Source organism: Moschus berezovskii, chromosome 16 (genome assembly GCF_049115385.1).
Source record: "Moschus berezovskii isolate FMDL1 chromosome 16, NW_MosBer_1.0, whole genome shotgun sequence".
NCBI lineage: Eukaryota > Metazoa > Chordata > Mammalia > Artiodactyla > Moschidae > Moschus > Moschus berezovskii.
The window spans coordinates 80,938,219-80,963,858 of NC_142475.1; the positions used below are offsets into that span (position 1 = coordinate 80,938,219).

At 49.9% G+C, this 25,640-nt stretch overlaps 2 protein-coding genes across 2 annotated transcripts in view; one reads left to right on the forward strand and one right to left on the reverse strand.

Annotated features, from left to right (window-relative positions):
• SPIDR (scaffold protein involved in DNA repair) overlaps positions 1-22,107 on the forward strand; it is a 277,995-nt gene extending 255,888 nt beyond the window's left edge. Inside the window, exons 12-20 of the mRNA XM_055432633.2 lie at positions 2,457-2,541; positions 3,478-3,621; positions 3,710-3,769; positions 6,044-6,248; positions 7,080-7,226; positions 16,095-16,188; positions 16,896-17,013; positions 17,231-17,284; positions 21,748-22,107. Of these exons, the coding sequence (XP_055288608.1) occupies positions 2,457-2,541; positions 3,478-3,621; positions 3,710-3,769; positions 6,044-6,248; positions 7,080-7,226; positions 16,095-16,188; positions 16,896-17,013; positions 17,231-17,284; positions 21,748-21,882 (1,042 nt within the window). The 3' untranslated portion in view covers positions 21,883-22,107. The remainder of the gene's footprint in view (positions 1-2,456; positions 2,542-3,477; positions 3,622-3,709; positions 3,770-6,043; positions 6,249-7,079; positions 7,227-16,094; positions 16,189-16,895; positions 17,014-17,230; positions 17,285-21,747) is intronic.
• A 541-nt stretch (positions 22,108-22,648) lies between these two features.
• CEBPD (CCAAT enhancer binding protein delta) lies at positions 22,649-24,211 on the reverse strand. Its single transcript, XM_055432637.2, has one exon. It carries the CDS (start codon positions 24,168-24,170, stop codon positions 23,400-23,402), a length of 771 nt encoding a protein of 256 aa, XP_055288612.1. The 5' UTR covers positions 24,171-24,211; the 3' UTR covers positions 22,649-23,399.
• Positions 24,212-25,640: the final 1,429 nt, after the last annotated feature.

A 25,640-nucleotide genomic window follows, 5' to 3' on the forward strand; every position in this document is an offset into this window, starting at 1 on the left:
GGTCCCCTGTAGGACCAGAGTTGGCAGTCCCTTTAAAATCTGAACATACTTACCCAAGCAGCTGCACCCCTGGGCATTTATCTGGAGAAAAGAACATCATCATTCCCATAAAATTCCAATAAAATTTATGCCATTCCCATTGGCATAAAATTCATGCCAAGTGTTTTTCATAGCCCCAAGCTGGAAAAAAAAACCCATGTCTCTCAGAGGTGAACAGTAAACAAGCTGTGTCACATCCACACCATGGACAGCGCTTGGCAGTAAAAGTGACGAGCTGCTGGTGCCACTGCAGCCTGGCTGGATCTCGAGGCCGCTGTGCTGAGTGAGGGAAGCCAAGCTGAACACACAGGCACCGCATGACTCTGTTTATGCAGGGTTCTCTGAGGTTGCGTCAGTGCACATGAGACTGTGGGAATGCTGGTAGGTCCCTCACCGCGTCTCCAAGCCTCGACTGGGCTAGCACTTTGGTGCCCATCCCTCAGGGAGCTGTACGGAAGGAGGAGGGGCAGAAGTGGGCAAACAGAGGCACAGCGGGCCCACCAGCCCCCAGCTTCCAGGGGGCCCCCGGCGTCCAGTGGCCGCCTCTCAACCTCAATTGGCCCTGGTCAGTCACCAGCTCTGTCCGGTCACCTACACAAACAGCCGCTGCCAGGAGATGGGGAGAGTGACTTTTCACCAGCATGTTCCCATTTATTCACCGCTTTTGTTCTTGATTTGGACCCAGAATCTTGGTGTTGGCTGTAGACCATGCCCTGTGTGCCACGTTTCTGCTGTGATCCATGTGAGGGGCCAGAAGGCAGCAGGGAAGCTCTGAGTCTCGTTCTCTGTGATGACAAGACCCTTGTTCTCAACTCTGAGTTTAACTGCTGGATCCTAAGCACTTAAAACAGTACACGCTATTAAATGTTGAGAAAAATAAGAATATATAATATTAATTGTTAAGGCCACCAGCTTTTAAAAACGTAAACAACATTATTATCTATAAACGCTGTTGAAAATTAGGGCAAAATTTAAGAAGGCTTTGAGATATATACTTTTTATTTTCAAAGTATATGCCGTGTTTTAAAAAATGGCATTTTTAAAGCTGTGGTAAAATGCACATAATATAAGTTTCCATCTTAACAGTTTTTAGGCAGCAGGAAGTACTGCTCTGCAGCCATCATACCCAGCATGTCTGGGTATACTCTGCAGCATGTCCCAGAACCTGTCACCCTCATGAAGTGAAGCTCTGTTCCCTGAACTGCTGGCTCCCCAGCCCCTGACAGCCACCCTCTACCTTCTGTCTGTGAATTGGCTGGTTAGGGGTCTCATATAAATGGAATAATATAATAATAATATAATTATATATAATATAATATAATTACACACTATTTGTCTTTTTGTGTCTGACTATATTCTTTATTTTAGATAGTATTGATAATTTTTCTTGTTCTGTGAGTAACATGTGTCTGTTTTTGAAAAATACAGGAAACACTTAAACCAAAGGAAGAAAATAAATGTCACCTATTAATTCTACTCGGATAAGCACTAAAAACATTTTTTTTACTCTTTCTGCTTTTCACTTAGCAAGGCATCATGAATATCTTTCCATGTCCATAAACAGTTTCTGTGTAAATGTTTCAAAGCTGTATCATATTTCATTGTGCAGATGCATCATAATTTTGTATATTTTTTTTGGTTGTTGATTTACATATAGTATAGTTGATTTACATGGTTTCAGATGGATAGCATAGTGATTCAGTTATACATATACACATATATATATTCGTTTTCAGTTTCTTTTCCATTATCGATCATTACAATATATTGCATGTATTTTCCTATCCTATACAGTAGGTTCTTATTGTCTATCTGTTTTATATATAGTGGTGTGTATCTGTTAATCCAAAAGTCCTAGTATATCCCAACCCCACTGCCTTTCCAGTCTGGTAATCATCGGTTTGTTTCTTACATCTGTGAGTCTATTTCTGTAAATAAGTTCATTTGTATCATTTTCTTAAGATTCCACGTATAAGTGATATCATATGATATTTGTTTTTCTGTTTCTGACTTCCTTCACTTAGTATAATTTCTGGACCCACCCATGTTGCTGCAGATGGCATGATTTCATTCTTTTTTGTGACTGGGTAGTATTCCATTGTATATATGCACCATGTCTTCTTTATCTACTCCTCTGTCGATGGACATTTAGGTTGCTTCCATGTCCTGGCTGTTCTGAATAGCGCTGCTGTGAGAGTTGGGGTGCATGTGTCTTTTTGAATTAGAGTTTTTTCCAGACATGTCAAATGCATGATAATTTAGTGAACAGTCTCTTTCCTGTGCTTAGACATTCCAGGTTGCAAGATCTGTCTGTCTGTCTGTGTGCCCCTGGCTTCATTGCGTATTCTGAATGTTGGCTTCTTGGTGTTCAGCCTGCATGTGACCGGCTCACTGACCAGCATCTCTTCTTTCTCCAGGATGGCTGAGCTTTTTAGTTTGATTGACACCATGTGGCCTCCACGGGCAGCTCTGAAAGCAGCAGGCCCTGGCACAGCCTTCGAGGTAAGCCTGGCATTGAGGCACCACCACGCCACAAGAGTGCACCCCCCCCAAGAAGCCCTGTGACTTAGCCCGGCGTTGAGGCACCCCCCCACACACACAGAAGCCTGGACCCAGTGAGCGTCAGCCGGGACAGAGGTCACACTGCTGCCCCACTTGGAGGCCGGAGCCTGGCTGCCTTCTCCACCACGTCACATGCATGTCTCCGGAGGTTCCTGTATGGTGACCTCCCTCCACCCCCGTTGTCATGGTCCACTGCACACTGAGGGTCTCAGCCTGCACCCAACAAGAAGCAGATGGCTTCCCTGCCTCCTTCCAGTCGGTAGTAGAACCACCACTGAGCACCCGTTAGAGCAGAGACTCAGTGCATGGAGTCTGTGGGCATCGGTCCAGCCACTGGCTTAGCTCAGCTCGGGGTCTCCCTCTCCTTCCTCCTCACATTGTGTATGGTAGCTAGTTGCCAACAGGTCGCAAAATCGAGGAAGCGTGTCTGTCCTTCCTGCTCTGAGCCCTGTCCAGCAGGCTCCCAGCTACTGCTTCAGGCCTTGGCTCCCCAGGCTGAGAGCTGGCCCCTTGCTTGTATGGTTCTGACTTCTGGCACAGGCAGACACAGTAGCTCTGTCCAGAGCTGGAGCAGCGGCCCAGTCAGAGATGCCATTTCTAGATGCCTCACAGGGAAGAATTTTGTGAATGCAGCCTTCAGTGCATCTGGAGAGTGAATTTCTAGAATGACATCTTGAATTGGTGATAAATTCAGGAGCACAGAAGCTCTCATGCTGGGTCCAGAGAGAAATAACCCCATCTGTAAAGAGCCTTGCAGACAGTCGGTCTGCATCTGTGAGCAGAGACGGCTCTGTTGAAGAGTCAATTTATGTTAATAGTGCATTTGAGTCTTTTAGCAGTGCATTCACGTTCTACTTTTGTCTTCATTTTAAACAGGAGAAAACTCATATGCCTCCTCCTAGCTTCTGTTACATCCTCAGCGCTCATCCAGACTTGGGGCAGATTGATGTAATTGAAAATGACCCCATTGTGGAGCTTTACCAGCCACCGACTCCCCGCTTCTTAAAAGAAATTCTGCAGGTGGTGCCTTTGTGTGTACCAGGTCTCTGTTGCTTTGCTATGTGTGTGGGCTTGGGGAGACTTACTCACTGTTTTCAATCCATTCCAGACGGACGGCCTCTGTACCCATTGCAGCTTCTATGCCAGAGTGATTTACCGGAGACCACAGGTGACCCGTCTTTCTTTCTCTTCACATGTTGTACAGCTTACCAAAGGATAATCTCCCTCAGAAATGGGTGGAGTACCCAAACAAAAAAGCATTGTTGAATGCCAGTTATGCGCAGTCTGCGCTGACATGGTGGTAAGTGCCCTGCTTGTGCAGGTGGGGCAGCGGCCTCTCATGAAGTCCTAGGTGTGAAACCTGAGTGTGCTCTCAGGAAGCAAGCAGCAGCCTCGTGGCTGTCACTCACTGGCTCCTGCCCACAGCCCTGCAGCTGGGCCAGAGGTGGAGGGGGAAGGAGTATCAGATGCACTGCCACCTTCAGCTGGTCTGTGGAAATCCTTGCCCTTCCTGAGAAACTGACCATTTGCTAAGATGAACAACTCCATCCAGGGCAGGGCCATGTGTGGGACCTTGGGGTCCTGTCCCTTCTGTCTCCTTCAGATGGAACGTTTCTTCATCTTTCGTATCTTTTATGACCTTGTCATTTTTGAAGAAGAGATTGATTACTTAACAGAATGGCCCTCCATTTAGATTTGCCTGATCACAAAGAGATTCAGGTTACACATTTCTGACAGGAATGCCACATAAAAACGCTGTGTTCATACCAGGGGCACACAGTTGAACTGTCCAAGTGCTGTGATATGATACCAATTCATTAAGATGCTGTTTTCCAGGCTTCTCTACTCTAAAGTTAACTAATAAATATTCCATACTTATTGCTTAATAACTTTGTAACAGGTGTTTTGTAGAGATAGCTTAAAACTATTTTAATATCCTGTTTCTTATCAAACTTCTACCCATTCATTGTAACATCTGTATGACTCTTAACTTGAATTATTACTCTGATAGTGGCTAAATGATAATTTTCTAATTCCAGCATTTTTCTACATTTATTAGTTGGCATTCGCTATACTTAGGAACTTTTATTTCCATGATTTATTTATGCATTCAGTCATTTATCTCTCCTTGAACCAGTAGATTGAATTTTTATTCACTGGGTTGCTATCTGTAACTGTCACTTATTCCAACTTACGTCTCTTCAGATTCAAGCCAGCTCCCGTGTCCTTTGGACATGTTCCCATCACTCCTCAAGGGCTCCCTTACTTTCTGCAATAAGATGCTTCAGACTCATCTTGTGTTTCCTCTGCTCTGAAGTCAGCTGTCTGCTAAGGAGCCCTGGTTGATTCTAGTGAAGAATGGCATTTAGAAGCCAAGATCTGGGTCCTTGGTGGGCTCATTGCTGCTGGGCCATCTCAGCAGATGGAACAAGGACGTGTGTGTGTACTCATGCACATGTACCTACCGATCCACATCTGTTCTTTCTTTACATCTGTCTCTACCTAAAACTCATCATCTTATACCAGTACTTCCAACTCTAGGCCATAACCATGGAACTTACTTTAGATTTCCTCACTTCCATATTAATAACTCCCTCATCCAGCTCTGAGAAACCTGGCTCTCACTTTCCTCAGTATAAACTTCTCTAATTTCTTATATGTAATCAACCTCCCAACCATGTGAACCACCTCCTCCACTCAGCTCATAGCTCCTAACCTCGCTGGTCACCTTCTTTGCCCAGTCATGTCCACCAGCCATGTGGGATCATCAGCCTGACCACACCATCTGTGCCAGCAACACCCTGACCCTCATGCCAACCAACTTCTCATAGCCTGGCCCTGCTGACCCCAGGGGTATTTCCATACCTTGTCCCCATGTGCATCTACTGAGACCTAATGGCAGAAGACTGTGATGTAGTTGTGTCCTAGCCACCTCCCAAAGGCCCTGTGTCCATGACCATTGCACTAGAGTGTAGGATTCACCATGTGCATCCGTGGGGCCAGGGGTGTGAACATTTCATTCATAACACTTCCTCATCCTTGGGACACTTACATCTCGCAGGAGAGAAGAGTGTGTGTGCTTCGTGGAAGCCAGTCTGATGACTCACATCCTCACCGTGTGGATGTGGGATTGGGAGGAAGTGCATGACTTCTTCTTCGCTGGTCAGAGGACTTGGAGAGAGGAGCGAGGGAGGGGCAGGCCTCCCCCCAGCCATGGAACCCTTAGAACAGTGACAAGGCTGGAGCTTACTGGGCTTGGCCATGTCCAGGATGCTGATGACCACATATGCAAAGGCCATTGCATCTGTGGAAATACTTATTGAAATGATATCAGAAATATTCGTGTTAATAATAATCATCTAAGATTATTGCCTTTAAAAATAATTTTGGATTTAAGAAGAACTACCAGGTAAATAGCCTTGACCGTGACTTTGAATTCTAGGCAAACAGTTTGCTTCTGGAGCCAAGGGAGATGTGGCTGGTGGTGACCGACATTACTCTGCAGACGCTGGACGAGGACTCAAGCCTCCCCAGAACCGTGCCTGTGCGTGTGGCCACCTCATGCCTGCTGGACCAGGAGGTCCAGGATGCTCTCTGCAAGGCCACCTCCCAGAGTTTTCTCTTCCGGGACGCTCTCCGAGACCAGGGTATGCCTTCCTCTTACTGAAAGCGCTGATCTGTCCCCTGGCCCAGAGTTCCCTGCAGACCAGGCCCCTGTGGCAGCTGCCTATACAGAATAGAGCCCCACCTGTGGTGCTGGCATGCAGGGGTGATGCTGGGGTCACTGGGGAGGGTCTGTCGGATCAACGCTTTATGGGTCCAGAAGTAACAAAGCTGCTGCCTAGAGCCCCACTTTGTAAAACAAACAGAGAGCTCAAGTGTTTATGTCCATCCTTCGATGTCCACCCTCTGCAGTGCCAAGGCTCCGTCTAGAGAACGGTGGTGTTCGCATGTGACCCTACATACATTCTCTTACCATGTAAATCCTGTAAAACATGTACCTCGTGCCATGTCAGGCCGTGTAAATACTGGTTGATGTGCAGAAAATCCACATTTTGCTTTCTGGAACTTTCCCTAAGTGTTTTCCACCCATGGTTGTCTGCATCCAAGCTGGCTGGAGTCTGCAGATGTGGAGGCTGGAGGTACGGAGACCAAACTGTGCTTATACCTGTCAGCGCTCTTCCTAGGAACCACAGTAGGACCCTGCCTGGACAGTGTATTTTCAGTGTTGAAGCTGCATGACACGAAGTTGGTCTTTCTGCATCGAATGTGAACTCATGTTTGTGTGTGTTTACAGCTCTGGCTCCCTTTCTGCACAGGCTGTGTCCCTGGACACACAGGGGCCCCACGCCAGTGCCCCTGACCACCCCTTCTGCCCCTAACTGCCAAGAGGCTGGCAAAGATGCATCTCTCCTGGCAGGAGAACTTGCTAGTTTCAGACCTAGAACTGCAGTAATCCAAAGCATCTCTGTTGGCAGGTCAGATTGTCTGTGTTGGCCGAACTGTCCTCCTGCCTCTGAAACCCCACGGGGGTGTGACCATGGGTGCCTGGGAGCTGACGGGCCCCCTGCGTCTGGATGAGCTGGGCCCTGGCACTCAGGTCAACTCCATTTGCAGCATCCAAGGTGTGTATCGATCTTGATGGAAGAGAGATTTGTATTTTCTTAAGTACCCCGCTCACTTTGTGTTCGTTATTCAGTGAGTGTTTGTTGAGTACCTGACACAGGGTACGTGAGGAACAAAAGGAAAAGACGCCGGCCTTTCAGGCACAAGAGAGCCAGGCTGGCAGCCTCTGGGGCTCTGGGTACTTGTCCCGGGCCCTCCCTGTGGGCACAGACAGGAGCCCTGAGCCGAGGGGGAGGGGAGGGTGAGCTCGTCAGATGAGGTGGTGGGGCGGGGGGCGAGCAGGACTTGCCCAGGCTGCTGACGGGGCAGGGCGGGTAAGATCTGGAGTGAAAGGAGGTGGCAGAGGTGTGTGTGGTGGGGGTGGCAGTCGGGGCTGGGGGGAATTCAGGGCAGAGGTGGATCTGAGGGACGGCTCAATCAGGAGAAGACCTGACACACAGAGGAACAGTGGTCTGTGACAGCACCGTGCTAGTCAGTTCCCGGAAAGTACAGAGATTCCACACGTAACGTCGAGGGCCTGTGTCCTCCACCCCAGGGCCACTCGACCCCAAACCTCGTGTGCTCCTTATGAACAGCAGAGGCTGTGACCCCACTGTTGCTTGAGCCCAAGTCCCCTGTGTGATTGTGAGGCTGAGCACGTGTCCGCTGTGTTTTCCTTCAGTGCATTCCCTTTACCATAGTGTTCCTACCGAGATGTAGCTCTTCAGGCTCGTGGACTTGAAGAAGGCAGGCTGCAGCTGTCGGCTGGGTCTGTTCTTGCCCCACGCTCTCAACCCTGCTCCAGGGATGGCAGGACTGACCTCAGAGACTGGTTGAGGATCACATGGACTGACGGGGAAGCCGACGTTCCATGCTCCCACTGCCACAGGCGGGCGGCTGGCTGGGGGCTCGGGGGCTGGAGCCAGCGACAGCAGGGATGGATGCAGACTGCCACCCCTGCCCAGGCAGAGCTGGTGCAGGCCTTTCAGAAAGGTGGGAGGGCACGTGGGAAACCCAGGACAGCTGCACAAGCTCCATGTGCTGGAGGAGAGGGGCCAAGGTGACCAGCTGGCCCTGTCCTGTTCTGCTGTCCCAGCTGTGCTAACGGAGTGGAACAGTCAGATTTTTGTCTTAGATGAAGCCTTGTTTTCAGCACCACAGGTCGACTCTGGAGTAAAATGGGGGCTGGCTGTTGGGAGAAGCACAGGGGAGGTTGGCTGCGAGTCTGGAGGCTGGGCAGGCCGGTGGACAGGCGTGAAGGCCGGACTCTGCAGAGCCGCACAGCCTGTCTATGGCCTGTGCTCTCCAGACTCCCATCCCCTCGCGTCTCCCAGGGTAGGTCATCCAGGCTCAGAGCCAGTGGAAGGAGGAGGAAGTGACTCCAGGTGACAGTTCCAACCCCCAAACCCCTCCCGCATTTTATGAGAAAATGTACCTGAAGAGCTGGCTTCCTGAGAAGGGTTTGGAGCCAGACCACTCTTACCTGAAGCCAGGAAGTAAGAAGCATAGAGATGCAGGCTAGGAGCAAGCAGACAGTGGTGAGACGGAGACTTGCCTTTCCTAAAGAATCTCATATTTTAAAGAAATAATAATTTACAGTGAGATTTATAAAACATAAAATTTAACCATTTTAAAGAGAAATTCGGTGGCAGTCCATTTACAATATTGTGCAACCACCTCCTAGTTTATATTTTGGCTTTTGTCATCTCACTGGCTTTGAAAACAGAGTGGCAGTCTAGTTTTCAATCACAGTGTCATTGAGCAGAAATTCACCCTTTTAAAGTGTGCAACTCATTGTTTGTAGTGTATTCATACAGTTGTGCAACCATCCGCACTAACTAGCTCCAGAGAGAAACCCCGTGTCCGTCAGCACTCACATCCCATCCCCTCCCAGCCCCTGGCTCCCGCTCCTCTGCCTTCTGCCTCATGGACACTCATGTGAATGAATCATACACTGTATGCTCCTTGGTTTCTGGCTTCTCGCACTCAGCAGGGCATTTTCAAGGTGTTACTCAGGCTTTGTTCCTTTCTGGACCTGAATAGTTCATCATATGGGTAGACCCTGTTTTATTTATCCATTCATCAGTTGATGCACACTTTATGATCCTATATTCATGCTGCTGTGAATTTTCATGTAAGGTCCTTGGGTGGACATCTACTTCCTGTTCTTTGGGTGTATTCCTGATGTCTGACAGTTTTCATGTGGGCCACAATCACAAATAGACAGCAGCAGCAGAAGCTGTGCTCCCTCCATGCATGGTGGGGAGGCATCTGTAGGAAGTGACCCTTCAGAGGGCAGAACGTGAGGCTGAGACTGAACACCCTATGTCCAGACGTGGTGACCAAAGGGAGTGTCGGGAGGTTCGGCCCAAGATGAGGGAGATCAGGTATCCACTGTGACCTGTCTGGAGAGGGGCAGCGTTGGTGGAGGATCTCTGGCCAGCAGTGCCTGTGGAGTGACGCTGGGCCGACACAGGCCGCCTCGCACTCCCGGAGCAGAGCTGTGACAGGTGACGTCCCCTTGCTCCGTCCTCCCAGCACTGGGTATTCTCGGGTTGTAGGTCATCAGTCATTCTCACAGGCGTCTGCTGGTGTCAGGTTGCTGATTCAGTTTGCGTTTCCCTGACAGCATGTGCATCATTCCTTTGTTTATTTGACGTCTGTATATCTTCTGTGGTGAGGTGTCTGCCAAGGGCTTTGGTCCATTTTTATTTGGGTTGTTCACTTTCTTATTGAGTTTTTCCTATATTTTGGTTAGCAGTCCTGTCCTAGATAGGTATTTTGCAAATATCTTTTCCCATCTATGACATCTCATCTTTTAACAGTGTCTTTTGTGGACCAATTTTAATTTTAATGAAGTCCAACATAGACTTTTTTTTCCCCATGAATTGTGGTTTTGACGTTGTATTTCAACACTCATTGCCTGACTAGGGTCACCTATATTTTTTTTCCTATTTTCTTCTAGGAATTTTATAGTTTTGTATTTTACACTTAAGTATACAATCCATTTTGAGTTAAATTTTGTAAAAGAGGTAAGGTCTTTTTCTAGATTCATTTTTTCCCAGGTGTTTGTCAGTTGTTGTAACACTGTTGGAAACACCGTCTTTTCTCTACTGAAATGTCAGATCAGTTCATGTGTCCGTGTGGGTGTGTTTCTGGGCTCTCCGGTCTGTTGCGCTGGTTCTTTCCTTTGAGGGTAGGATGCTGTCTTGATGACGGTGGCTCTGTTGCATGTCTGTCCTCCAGCTCCGTTCTCCTCCAGTACTGTCTTGCCTAGTCTAGGCCTTTCTGCCTCCTGTGTAAACTTGAAACTTGGCTTGTGGTATCCACAAAGTGACTTGCGGTGCTTTTGATTAGAATCGTGTTGAATCTATAGTGCACCTTAGAAAAAATGTACATCTTAACAGTGTTCAGTCTTCCTGTACGTCAACATGGAATATCTCTCTCATAATTTTGATCTTTGATGTATTTCAGCAGTGTTATAGTTTTTCTCATATAGATCTGTATGTATTTTGCTACACTTATACCTAAGTATTTAATTTATTTTAGCTAATGTAAATGGTGTTGTGTGTTTCTAATTTAAAATTTCACTTGTTCATTGTTAGTATATAGGAAAGCGATTGACTTTTGTATTTTAACTTTGTATCCTACAGCCTAGCTACAATCATATTGTAGTGCTAGATTTTTTTCTTGTTGATTCTTTGAGATAGTCTATACAGGAAACTGTCACTTGTGAACAAGGACAAGTTTTTCTTCATTCCCAGTCTCTATCCATTTTATTTCCTTTTCTGGCCTTCTCACCCTAGCTGGACTCCCAGCACCAGATTGAAGAGAGGTGATGAGAGAGACCTCCTTGCCCTGTTCCTGATCTCAAGGAGAAAGTACCACCTTTCCCACCATTAGTCAGTGATGTCAGCTGTCAGGGTTTTGAGTGTTTGTTGTTTTTTCAGCTAAAGATAATATCTCTTTATTCCACATATTGAAGGGAAAGAACGTACTGGTCTCTTACTTCCCCTCCAGTCAGTTCTGATTATTAAGATCGATAATGTTCTATTCTGTAGCTGTAAAGCTTTGCCCTTTGTCTGCAGGTTGATCCTAATAGATGAAAAACAGTAAATGGTATTTTTATTATAATGATTATATAAATATTTTTCGCTGAACAGGAAACTACTACATACTCTATTTCCTTTCTTGTATGATTCTTTTCATGGAGTTTTGTGCTAAATTTTGTTTTACTTACACTGCCTGCTTTACACTCTTAATTATTTTCCAAATCCTCAAAAATGGTGACAGATCTTTGGAGCCATCCTTTTCCTATGTAATTTCTCTCCTGGAGCCTTCTGTCCCTCTGAACCTTCCTTGACTGGTTGCTCTGCTGTCAGCTGTCATCTAGGCCTCCTCTGTGTTAATCTGTTAGGGTCATCCTTTCCTGAATCACAGAACTTCTTTATTGGTTTATTCCAACTGTAGGCTTTTAATAAATGTTCTTTACCAAGGTGAGGAAACTTCCTCTATTCCTAGATTAATGAGAGTTTTTATCATCAATGGGTATTGAATTTTGTCAAGTGGCTTTTCTACATCTATTGATATGATCATATGATTTTTCTTCTTTATTCTGTTGATACGATAGATTTTTGTTGTTATTATTTAGTCGGTAAATCATGTCTGATTCTTTGTAACCCCATGGACTGTATGTAGCCCACCAGGCTCCTCTGTCCATGGAGTTTCCTGGTAAGAATACTGGAGTGGGTTTCCATTTCCTTCTCCAGGGGATCTTCCCAACCCAGGGATTGAACCCGTGTCTCCTGCACTGGCGTATATTCTTTAGTGCTGAGCTTCCAGGGAAGCCCTGTGATAAATTACAGCAGTTGATTTTTTTAAATATTGAATTGGCTTATAAACCTGGAATAAATCCCATTTGGTCATGGTATAATCCTTTTTTTTGTATAGTTGGATTAGATGGCTAATGTCTTGCTGAGGACTTGTGCAGCTCTGTTCATGAGAGGCCTTGGTCCGTAGTTGTCCTTCCAGGTAGTGTCTATCTGGGTTTGGAATTAGGTGCAAGCTGCTGCTGTTGGAAGATGAGTTGAGAAGCACTCCCTCTGCTACTGTCTTCTGGAGGGAACGGCACAGGATTGGTATAATTTCTTTCTGAAATGTTTGCTCGAATCGATCAGTGAACTCTGCTGGCCCTGGTGCTTTGTTTTGGAAAACTGTGAATTATTGATTCAGTTTCTTTAATACAGGCTTACTTCATTTTACAGCGCTTGGTAGGTGGCTGTGCTTTTTACAGGTTGAAGGTTTGTGGCAGCCGCGTGTCAAGCAGGCCCATCCCTGCTGTTTTTTCAGTGGCTCACTCAGTGTATTGGTGTCACGTTTTGGTAATTCATGCAGTATTTCAATTGTTTCCATTATGGTTATACTCATCATGGTGATCTGTGATCAGTGATCTTCGGTGCTACTATTACAAAAAGATTTCAACTTGCTGAAGGCTCAGATGATGATTAGTGTAATTTAACAATTAAGTATTCTTTAATTAAGGTGTTTGTTTTTTAGACGTTATGCATTTGTTGCACGTTTAATAAGCCATAGCATAGTGTGGACATAACTTTTAGGCACACTGGGAGCCAGGGATTGAACCCAGATCCAGCCATCGCCTGGCTTGCCAGCCAGTGGTATGAAGACCCCAGCCAAAATGTATTTCCTCAGCTCGAGTCTTGTTCTGTAATTGGAGGAAATTGCTTAATCCCATGTAATTGTAAATATTGTTAGCACTCACGGGTTCCCTAGGATAAAAGGAACTGTGGTTTGTGGCAGTCTTCTTTTTCTTAATTCATTTAGCAGACTCGCCATAGCTGTGTGACTGAGTCTCTGTGCTGGGAGCCCTCCCCTCAGCCTGGACTCTGTCCTCTGTGAAGACGCGCCTTCCGGCTGTGCTTTGAGCTTTTACTGACTTAACTTTCAGCCTTTTAAGTCTTTTACTGGCTTAACTTTGACTCAATCTTGATTAAATTTGTAAGAACAATGAAATTAGCTAGGCAGTCTTTTTAAAATCAGGATGTATTATTTTCATTTTCAAAAAGTCATTCAAGGATGCATTGCAGGAATGCATTTCAATAAACCAAGCCTACTTAGTTCTCATTATTTTATCCTCTAAGATAAATTTTCTCCTAATGTTTGTTCTAGTGGAAAATTAAATTCTTTGCTCCAAGAGTGGGAAGGATGACTCTCCTATTTTTCTGGAAACTTAGTTCACATCTTACTTTTTCTCAGATGTCTCATTTCACCACTCTTCAACAAGAATGGTCTGAGATTTGCAGTTTATCTTAATGATATGTACAGTGCTTCACATTCCAAGAAAATTAGACCAACTCAATCTCCTGTTTAAAATTCCTTCCTGGCTTCTCATCCCTTCCAAGATCAAGTCTAGAATCCCAAGGAGACTTGGAAGGCACTGGCCTGCACAGTTCACTGCTGTCTCACCTGCCTTTTTCTCTGCCTCTCTGGCCTCCAGCCCCACCTCAGGGTAAAGGGTGGACCTGTGCCCCTCCCTACCAGCAGCCCCACCTCAGGTCCATTCTTTCAGGAAGCCTCCCCTGACACTTAGGCCAGCCTAGAGGGCCTCTCTTATGCCCCTCTCAGGGGTCTTTTCCATTTCTCAATTTAGCATGTATTTTGTGTTCTACTTTTTTTTTTTTTCAAGACACTATTTTTTAGAGCAGTTTTAGCAAAATTGAACAGAAGGTTCAGAGATTTTGCGCATTCTCTCTACCCCCACACATGCACAACCTCCCCCACCATCAGCATCCCCACCAGATGGTGCATTTGTTGCAACTGATGAACCTGTACTGACACGTTGTCATCACCCAGAGTCATAGCTACAGCCAGGGTCACTCTTGGTGATTATATTGTGTGGATTTAGACAAACTTATGACACGCAGCCATCATTACGGTGTTGTACCAAGTGGTTTTCCTGACCTAAAACCTCTGTGCTCGAGCTCTTCAGCCCTCTCTCCCCCTTAATACCTGGCAACCACTGATCTTTTCACAATCCATATAGTTTTGCTTTTGCCACAGTGTCCTATAGTTGGAATCATACAGTCTGTAGCCTTTTGAGATTGGCTTCTTTCAGTTAGTAATATGCATTTAAGGTTCCTTCATGTCTTTTCATGACCAGAGAGCTCATTTATTACAAATTAATGAACAATGTTCCACTTTCTAGATAAGCCAGAGTTTATGTGTCCATTCACCTACTGAAGGACATCTTTGTTGCTTCCATGTTTTGGTAATTAAGAATAAATAGCCACATGCCGGTGTTTATGTGGACCTATGTTTTCAGTTCCTTTATGAAAATACCAAGGAGTGTGATTGGTTCATTGTACCATAGGACAGTGTTTAATTGCGTAAGAAATTGCCAAACTGTCCACAGTGGCCGTACCATTTTTTATTACCCCCAGCAGTGACTGCAAGCTCCTGTTCCTCCATATCCTCAGAACCATTTGGTGCGTCAGTGCTCAGGACTTGGCCGTCCCTGTAGGTGTGCAGGGGTGTCTCATTGCTGTGTTCATAGGTGTGCAGCGGTGTCTCATTGCTGTATTCATTTGCATTTCCCTTATGACATGACACCGGACATCTTTTCATGTGCTTTTTTGCCATCTGTGTGTCTTCTCTGGCGAGGTGTCTGTTAAAGTTTTTGGCACATTTTTTAATCAAGTTATTCTGGTTCTTATTATTGAGTTTTAACAGTTATTTGTATATTTTGGATAGCAGTCCTTTATCAGAGTGTCTTTTGCAGATGTTTTCTCCCATATTTCACGGTATTTGTGCTCACTTGTTCATCTGCTCTCCCAGGCAGACTGTGGAGTCCATTAAGTGTGGATTGTGGCATTTGTTCCTGTGGTCACAGTGCTACCTGTATATCCCACACTAAAAGACATTATATACATGTTTGTTTGTTGAATAAATAAATCACAAACGTTGGAGCAGAGAAATAGAGAAACCACATAAGAGGAGATACTAACAAACCTTATCAAGAAAGTGGAAACCAAGCTGTGGGATTCCATTCCACTATCCAGGAGGCAGATACTTCCTGCAAACGTCCAGGCAATGGGCGAGTGTGAACAGTGTGAGCCAGAGGTTCTGTGGGATGCACCTCTGAGGGTTTTTGCCATCTCTGGGCTCACACTTTTGGACACAGTGACTCTACTCCATGAGCCCATTCTGGGGGAAGGGCCCTTCACGGAAGGGGCCAAGTAGACAGATGCCTGCTGCCTTGTCCTAGAGCAGTTTGGACGCCTAGTGTCCAGTCTGGAGAGTGGTCAGGGGAACCCTGACGTAAACCTTCAGCCATGCAGAGCCTCAGGGCAGGACGTGACGGCGCAGGCATGGTGTGCTTGTCATGTACTCATAACACGCGTGCTGGGAGAAGGCAAAGATGAAAATACTCGGGTAGGTGGTAGTAGGCCTACACTTTAAAACTTGTCCTTTGCTGTAATTTAGTGCAATAAATGGGAATTATAATAAGTTTGAAAGTGAAAGTGAAGTTGCTCAGTCGTGTCTGACTCTTTGCAATCCCGTGGACTATGGCCTACCAGGTTCCTCCATCCATGGGATTTTCCAGGCAAGAATACTGGAGTGGGTTGCCATTTCCTTCTCCAGGAGATCTTCCCAACCCAGGGATTGAACCCGGGTCTCCCTCATTGTAGGCAGATGCTTTACCATCTGAGCCACCAGTGAAGTCATAATAATAAGTTTAGGAGCATTTATATAAACTCACAAATTGAGGAAACAAACCTGGGCACCTCCCGTTACCATCTGTGACCTGAGGGGCACAGAGAGGCTGGGGGACAGAGCCGCCTCTGAGCCCAGCTCTGCTTCCCTGATCCCAGGCACCGTGGTCGCTGTGGATGAGAGCACCGCCTGCTCATGGCCTGTGTGTGATCTGTGTGGCAGCGAGAGACTGGAACGGAGCCTGGCAGACAGGTAGGAGGCAGCTGCCAGGAACCCCACGGCTTGGGACCAAGGGGGCACATGGGGCGGCCGAGCTGCCGGAGGAGGCCGGGGACGTTTTCTCCCCAAGTCACCACTGGGCTCCTGCTGCTTCCTGAGGTTCCTCTGGTCCTAGAAAAGAGTGGGCTTCCTCAACTCCTCTGTTGTCAGGTGGGAGAGACAAACTCAGGGCAAACACAGATGTGTGGCACACTGGTGACCACACAGGCGACCCTTTGCAAGCTGACATCCCCTCCTGCCCAGTGGTACTGCCCCCCGCCCCACATACACCCTGGGCCCATCCTCCGAGCCAGTCCTCTGGCCCCACTGGCCGTTAGAGGCTCCCAGGGCACCCTCACTTTCCTGCTGCGGGACGCCTCCTGGGTGGTGGCCTCAGGCCCAGACCAGACAGCGCAGGGCAGGGATTGGAGATGACAGGAATGTGGATCTAGGTTCTGGGAGGCAGGAAGGAGCAGGGACGCAGGTGAGCAGAGGTCTGCCCGGCCCCTCCCCTTGTTGGCTGGGCGCTCAGCCAGGTGGGCTCCCTGCCAGGTCTCTCCCTCCTCCGGCCACTCCACAAGTGGCCAGATCTCTGCGCCCAGGCTGCTTCGGGCCCGTGTCAAGACCTGGGTTTCTGAACGTGACGCCCAGAATGTCTGTCCCCACCAGGCTCCCACGCTCTGTCCTCTTGTCTCCAACAGCAGGGGCGCCTTCTCCTGTGGGGACTGCTCCCGCGTGGTCGCTGCGCCCGTCCTCAGGAGGCACCTGCAGGTCTTCCTGGACTCCCCCTGGCCACCCCGGTGCCCAGTCAGGGTCAAGGTAGGAGCCGGCAGGGGCTGGTGCATCCGTGTCCACCCCCGGGGCCCCTTCACCTGCGGCCAGGCGGGGGCTGCCTCTCCCGGTCTCTTCCCGGGGAGGGAAGACCCAAGTCTCTGAAGTGGAGCTGGTGGCCTCGAGCTACACGTCAATCCCCGGGAGGGGTGTTTCTGGTGAGTGGGGTGGGGTGCTGACCCAGCCCCCTTGGTGGTTCTTGCAGCTGCTACAAGACAGCATCTCTTCGCTCCTGAGGTTCGCTGCCTGTGAGGATGGGGTAAGTGGAGGCCCAGCCCCTGGGTGTGCTTCTCTCCTCTCCCTGTCCCTCGTGTGCTGGGTACCAGCAGAGGTCAGACTCTGGAGGCTCAGCTCGGTCCCTGCTTCCTCCTCTGACTCATGCCTTTCCCTTTCGGAACTGAGGTTACTTCTCATCAGTCCTGCAGGAGATATGGGGCTCTGTCCCCTGGCTTCCACTGTGGTAGGACGGTCTCAAGGTTTCAAGTTAGACCTAATAGTACAGCTGTCTGAGACATATAGTTTTAAAATTGCTGGGTATTCTAGAGTCTGAGTACATGGAAACTTCTCAGAGCTGCCCTGACTTAATGGTGGTGGCTTTGTGAAGAGGTGTGAGGCATACTCCTGAGAGAGACTGCCACCTGAGCATACACACCTCATCTTACACACTGGCATTACTTTACACATCCATCTCACCTTACACACCCACCTTACCTCACACACCCACCTTACCTCACACACCTGTTACCTTACACACCCACCTTACCTCATACACATGTTACCTTACACGCCCACCTCACCCTACACACCCACCTTACCTTGCACACCTGTGTTCCCCTACATATCCACCCTACCTGAAACACCTACCTCACCTTACACACCCACCTCACCTACATGCCTACCTCACCTTGCACACCCACCTCCCCTTACACACCGGTATTACCTTACACACCTATCTCACCTTACCCACTTTACCTTACACACTTGCATTTCCTTACACACCCTCCTAACTTCACACACCTGCCTTGCCTCACACCCTTATGGAGCAGAGAGCTCTGTCCATGTCAGAGCCAGGCCGAAGCCTATGAGGGGCTGCCCTCAGGGTTCAAAACCCAGGGGGTAGACGTGCACAGCTCTTGCAGTTGCTGGCAAAGAGGATGCTCACATCAGCAAAGCTAAGGGTTCCCACAGCCACAGGCCTACTCTGCATCCAGCCTGAGTTTGGAGGTTCAATGCTGCCCTCCGAGCTGCTTGCCAGCCCCTCCTGGGCTTAGGGGTGGGGAGAGAAGTGGCCCTTACACTCTTTACTTTACACTGGATGTCAGAGTTTTGAGTAAATCAGAATGTCCATGCACAGAATCTGTAAGGAGCCCTGGTCTGGCTGCAGTTCCAACTTGAATCCCTGGCCTCATGCACCTCTTTAGAGCAACTTGGCGACCCCCCGCCCCTCCCCCACACAAACCTTCATCCAAGGGGCTGCTATGCGGTGGGGACTGATGTCTAGAGGAGGGCTTGTGGACAAGTGTCCCTGATCATGTGCAAGTGCGATGGAAGTCAGCAGTTACAGCAGCCAGGCCCCATGCTCCCTGCTGTCCTCAAGATGGGCAGAGACCACGCTGACTAGAGAGGCCACAGGGACAGGGCTCCTGTCGGAGGCAAAGAGACCAGCAGAAGGAAGGCCATCGCAGTCTTCACAAGCGACACCTAGAGGGTAGCCAGCCTGGGTGGGGACAACAGGGACCCTGCGTGTGTTCTCTTCTGATGGAAGTCCTGTGTTTCACGGGTGGTGAGCCCGTGGTTCTGTGACTGTTGGTCTTTGGGTAAGGCTCATGAATTGGAGAGTTCCAAGGTAGGGGGCTTTAAACAGACATTAAATATGGCAGGTCCACCTCACCTCACGCCCTCAGGAAGGAGAGCTCTGTCTGTGTCAGAGCTATTTGGAACTTGTAGGCGTGGAGGATGCTGGGGGAGTTCTGCTCAAGGAGAACACAGCAGAATGAATCAAAGCCCATGGCCGAGTGCTTGGGGATGGCACCCGGAGCACCCATGGGCCCTGCAGTAACCTGGGTGCCTTTCCTGGGCCCCAGGCTCCTTAGACAGTGGCCCTCGACCCCCTGCTCTCTTCAGGGGCCTGGAGTCTGAGGGGCCTGGTAGGAACCCCCTCATTCACTTATTCCCTTTTAATGGAGGCAAGCTGTACCTCCCACACATTGGACTTCTCGACTGCTTGCATCCTAGAGCTCAGGAGGCTGTGTGTGCTTGTGTGTGTGTGATCCACGTGTATAGGGCATGTGCACCGGTGCCCTGGGCGAGAGGCCCAGTGGCGAGCACCTCCGTGTCCCCTTTGTGCTGCTCTGCTGGCAGAGGCAAGGCCAGGAGGACTGGGGAGGTGCCAAGGTCGTCACCCCCAACCCCGCCTCTGCGCTCAGTGGCTTCTCAGGCTTTATGTCTACCTGGAAGGAAGTGGACACGGGTGTGGGTGAGGCCTGTGTGGGGGCATTGGCCCCGAGGATCGCCTGGATTCTGTCAGTTTAGGGTGCGGATGTACATTCACAAATTGCAAAGAATCAGATGACTCTCCATGAGAACCATGACTACATTCCCAGAACAAACCATGCCACTTCTGGTCAGGACCCAGGAGTGTTGGGTCTCAGGCCTCCACTTAACAAGGTCCAGCTTCAGATGTGAAGGCAGTAGTCACACCCACCACTCCACCTGAGTGATATCACAGAAGCAAGAGTCAAAGAAAATACACCGTACCTTTTAAAAACAGAGGCACGTTTTATACTCACATATACAAATAATGTATTCATATGACCAGCATGTATGAGTTAGCTAGTGTGATTGTTTTTAACTTCTTCATGTTAATTTCCCCCAAATATAGGTATAATTAAATCTCCATTTATAAATGATACAGTTATTATTGAAAACTATAGCTGCCAAACCTGGCATTTTAAAAAGAGGGTATCTTTTAGACTTTTTTTTCCAAGTCAGATTTCGTGCTTGTATCCAGGGGACCTGGGCCCCCCCTGGATACACACAGGGGAAGCCCTCATAGACGACACAGCGGCATACAGCATCACCATGCCCTCCCAGCCTTGAGTGGGAACCGCCCGCCCCCTTCTCCAGCATTTCTGCTGCCTTCCTGCCACTGTGCCTGTGCGAGGCCCCTCATGAGCACTGAAGCCCTGGGAGTGACCGAAGGGCTGTGACCTTGATGTCTTGGGCACAGGAGCCTGGCAGGAGGCCTCCACACTTATCCTCTCATTTGCTCCCTTCACCTGCTTGGAACTCAGCTCTCTCCCCTGCTTTACCTGAACATCCTACCAGGGAGGTCGGAGCTCCCTGTGAACCACAGTGGGGAAACAGGGCATTTGGTGCTGTGCCTTTCTTGTAGGTGGGAGACAGGGACTGCGGTGAGCTGGCTTCACAGTGTCCACATCCCAGACCGATCTGGACATTTACTGCTGCAGAAGGAGCTGTCTCAGGGCTCAGTGTGTCCACACTGTGCACGCAGACCCGCTGTCTGGACACAGCTCTGCTGGGCAGCAGTCACAAGGCTAGATGGGGATCACAGATGTCCCCCAGTCCCCCAGCATAAGGCCGGCCCTTATGCTCCTGTCGGCCGGGACCTCGCTGGGCCCTGAGCCAAACACCCACACGGTCTGGACCCCCTCACGGCATGCGTCTGGTCCTGAGCAGGGCAGAAGATGGGCCCCTGTCCTGACCAGGGATGGGGCACACTCCCTGCCCCTCCCACCACACCATGCTCACAAGAAGCCAGACACCAGGTGAGGGCAGTGAGGTGCCCATCAGGAACACAGACGTGCCAACCCTGGCCATGCTGTCTGACCGCCCAGCCTGGGTCTCCCTGCCAGGACATGTTAATGATGGAAAGGGCAGGTTAGCACTGAACTCAGTGATCACAGACATCCATCAAGTGTCTGGCACAGAGCAGGGCTGGGAGGAGCCCCAGCACTGCTCCTCAGGTCCTGCAGAGGAACTTCCCAAAGAACACGTGACCTTCTGGGGCTTCAGTCTTCCTTAAGACCAATAAGACCTTCCTTAAGACCTCTCTTTATGTTCAGCCCTATTCCCCCAAAGAACGTGTCCCGAGGTCTGATACCTGGAGACCAGGAGGGCACAACATACTGCCCCACCTGGTCACCAGGCCCCACCGCCTGGAGCTCTGCATTCCCACATGGAGATGATGCTTGCCCACGGCTAACGTGTTCCCTGAGATTGTCATCAGACAGTGAGACGGAAGGCCTTTCTACAGCATGGGGAGAGGCGCTCAGCTTAGGGCAGCTCTGGGAGAGATGAGACCTTGTTGAGGCAGGCAGAGCAAGTCCTTGACCGGAAGTGCTGGTCGACTGCGGAAGTGGGAGTCAGCAGCAGGCATGATGGAGCTCCCGCTGGGACCCAGGGAACGGCTTCACGTATGCTTCCCCCCCAGCTTGTCCTAGAATGGCCAGCTGAGAGGTGTGCGCCTTGTATCCACTGAGAGACATCGATAGACATTCTTGATGTTCTTGTGTAAAAACGAACTCAGCTACCAGAAAAAGAGCAGTTCCTTCCTTTGCTTGTATCGCAGCCTATTCTCACCTCTGGAGAGGGTCACGGGCCAGGGAAGGGCCTCTTGCTCTGGCTGTGGTGTGCTGGATCGCTGGGGAACAGGGTGTCCAGGGCTGTTCGCTCTAACCAGCCTGCCTTTCCTCCCTGCAGAGTTACGAAGTGAGGAGTGTCCTCGGAAAGGAGGTGGGGCCGTTAACCTGTTTTGTCCGGTGCATCACCACCCACCCGACCAGCAGCGTGGGATTGGAGGAGGTTGAGCTCCTGAGCGAGGGGAGAACCTCTTGAGAACACTGGCAAAAGCCACAGGATCTGTGAACTTTACCAAGTGGCTGAGAGGTGGTGGTGGTTTGGGTAATTTCTTAACCCTGGGCAGAGTGAATGTACTTTATGATCTTGAAATGGAACTTCATGTTAGTAAAATGGCTTTGTAAACTATAAATCAAAATACTTTTTTCTATGATTATGTATTTTTTATTACCTTTCTGAATGTTAAAGCTTAAATAAGCTTCAGGCCTTTGTATTTGTATTTATTTTAAATACAGTAGAAAAAGTTATTTTGTCCTACTGTAATTTTAAAGTGTTCTGTTCAAATTTGACCATGATTCAACAGGTATTTTTTTTTTTCCCATTTCTTTTAACATTTCCCCAAAGAGTACCTGGCGAAGGGCAGACCTTTGTCCTGTCCTCTGTTACTGCCCTGCACAGTCAGTGTCCAACCTAAGTGCTTTGCAGTTCATTATTTTTTGGAAAATGTCCTGGGGGCACTGTGTCAGAAGTCAAACTGTTATGGGTAAAGTATAGATAAAGTGAGAGAACAACAGGTCTGGTTTGCACTGGGTGCAGAGACAAGGCCACCCCGCCACAGGAGAGCTGGGTCATCGTTCACCTTGTTGGCAGAGTATCTGAGTTAAAAGTAAAACCCTGGATTAATTATCTCTGGACACTATTTTGTTTCCTCCCTTACGACAATATAATCATGACAGGCCACGGTTAATAAATTACATAATATAGACGTAGCAGCCAAGACAAAGAAAGGCTGCCCAGTACTCACTTTCATGGGGGAAAGGCAACGACTTTATTTATTCGTCCAGGTTAATCTTTGAAACATTACAAGTACTGGCAAGGTAGCCAGTTTTAAGTAGCTTTGTGACTGTCCTTTCCATCTCCTACATGTCTTGTACTTTACGCACTTGGAAAATGTAGAAGCTGACTACAGAAGTGAGGAAAGTGAAAGCGAATCCCATGAAAGCCAAGAGGAGTCGGGCTGGTTTTCGGGTAACCGAGCCCTCTTCTCCTTGACCCTCGACCCGCACTCGAGGTGGGACGCACTCCAGCGGGTTTCCAACACGTTCCCGGGGCGCGGGCACCTTCCACCTGAATGGACCTCCACACGTTAACCAGCACGGCCGCAGGTGGAGTTTGGCCTGTTTGCGAAGCAAAGCAACCCGGGATGAGCGGCCCCGGGGTTCAAGTCAGCCAGATGCGCCCTCCCCTGCGGGTTCGGAGGGCCGCGAGCGCAGGAATCAAAGTGGGTCTAACGCGTCTTTATTCTTACAAATACTGTAAAAATCAGTATAAAAAAGTGAGCATGCTCAGTCTTTCCCTCGTATCTACAGTACAAAGGCTTGTCGGAAAAGTCTCTCTTACGAATGTACCTTAGCTGCATCCTAGGCGTAGGATGTAGAGAAGCTGCCGTCACAGTCACTTAGGGTCCACGCGGCAGCTGTCCGAGTCCCGGCCACGCGCGGGAGTCCGGCCCGGCGGCTCCAGGCAGTGCGGCCGCAGCCCGCGCGCCCCCCGCGTCACCGCGCGTCCGCCGCCCCCGCGCCGGGCAGGAAGGGCGCGCCGGGCAGCTGCTTGAAGAAGCGCCGCAGTCCGGCCAGGTCCCGCGTGAGCTGCTCCACGCGCTGCTGCAGCTTCTCGTTCTCGGCCGAAAGCTCCACCAGCTTCTGCTGCATCTCCTGGTTGCGCCGCTTGGCCTTGTCGCGGCTCTTGCGCACAGCGATGTTGTTGCGCTCGCGTCGCTGCCGGTACTCGGGGCTGCCGCGGTCAGGGCCCCGCTTGCCCGCCGCCTTGTCTCGCGCGGGCCCGGGCGCTGGGGGCGCGGGGCTCCGGCGCGGCGGCTCTGGCGACGCGGGCGGTGTGGGTTGCGCAGCGGCCGCGAGGCTCACCACCGTCTGCGCGCACGCGGCCACCTGCGCCGGCAGCAGGGAGCCGGGCGCGTCGCCGTCGCCCCAGTCGGGCTCGCGCTTGAGGGGTCGCGGCGCCGGGCCAGGGCCCCCGAGGCGCGCGGGGCCCCCGGGCAGTAGCTCCAGGGCGCCCGCTTTGTGGTTGCTGTTGAAGAGGTCGGCGAAGAGCTCGTCGTGGCACAGCTCCAGGGTGGGCACGGCGGCCATGGAGTCGATGTAGGCGCTGAAGTCGATGGCGCTCTCGTCGTCGTACATGGCGGGCGCGGCCGGCTCGGCTCCGCGACCCGGCTTCCCCGCGCGGCCGGGCTCGTAGAAGGCAGCGGGTTCCGCCGTCCAGGGCGCGCCGCGCGCCGGGCCGTCCAGGCTGAAGAGCGCGGCGCTCATGGCGGCGTCGGGCCGGCGGCGAGCGCGGTCCCCGGGCGGGCCGGGCGCTGCCTTTTCTAGTCCGGCTGACGCGCACGCCCCGCCCCGGCCGCGAACCGCGGGACCCCCGCCCGCGCGCCTCCCCCGCGCTTCCTGCCCGGCGGCCCGGCCCGCGCGGCGCTGCCGGGAACGACCCTCCCTTGGCCGCGCCTCCTTCCTGCTGGTGGGTCGGCGCCTCCGCGCCCGCGGAGCCGGAGCGGAACCAGAACGGGGCACCGGACCTGCTCGCGAAGTAGGGCAGCGGGGCGCTGCCCCGCAGCTTCAGGGAGTTCGGGCCGCGGTGCTTCCCGATCGCGGGGATGGGGAGGTCGGGACGCTGCCCCCTCGAGGCTCGGCCAGGTCTGGGGAGCGCGGCTGGGGCCAAGGAGAGCCTCGAACCCCGCGCGGCCACGAACCCCAAGAGCGCCCGAGAACTCCGAGCTCAGCTCCCGTGAGCCCAGCGCCCCGGACCCTGCTTCAAGGTCCACAGAGCAGTGCCATTTTGCGGTGGTGTCTTACTTCGGTCCCGTCTTTACTTCCGACCTTTTTTTTTCCCCGCTTCTGTTCAGTGTTCCAAAAAGAAGCGCCTTTGGATCCAAAGCAGTGGGGTAGTTCCCCTTTAGGAGAAAGATAATATTTAGACTAGTAGCTCTGACAGGGTATTAACTTGCTAGCTCTTCACCTTATAAAACTCAGAAGACTGTCAGTTGGCTTTGTTGGTAAACACTTGCTACAATCCGGGTCAGGCATTTCGGGTTAGTTCTATTTTTCACATCACAGACCGTTTTCGGATCGGGCCCCCGTCCACATCCTTTTTCATTTTGCTGCTTCCCAACACCAGGCAGTCCACAAGCCCCACAACCCTCCACAGTATTCCAAAAGTAGCTTCTAATGTGTGGTTCATGCACACCCTCAGAAAAGACATTTATTTTGGAAATTAAAAAAAAAAAAAACTCTACTAAAGGCCTCCCTAGTCAGGGAATGCAAAATAAATACTTGCACGGAAAGCCGTATTCTCCTGAAAATAATTCGGTGACATGATTAGTAGATTCCGATGTGAAATTGGAATTGAGCTTGAGAGATGCTACACCCATATTTTTTAGATGAAGTAACTAGTAATTAATGATAACTTTTTGATAAGAATTTTCTTGCCTTTTCCAAAAATGAGGAAGGAAAGATCATAGACCAATAGAGTAGGAATTTGTTATGACATTTAAACGCTATCGAAATACAATAAAACGACTTAAAGTTTAGCTTTTCTGTCAGTGGCTCACACTCATTTCTTAAATGTTTCCACCTACTGTCTTTTCCTAACTATTCATTTATCCAAGGTAAATACAAAGTTGTTCATGATTTCTCACTGTTAGGAATCTTGAGTTTTCTGATTCTGAGTGATTTTGTGTGGTTTTCTGAGTAGGACTGTCCAAAGGAAGCAGTCACATAAGAAAGCGT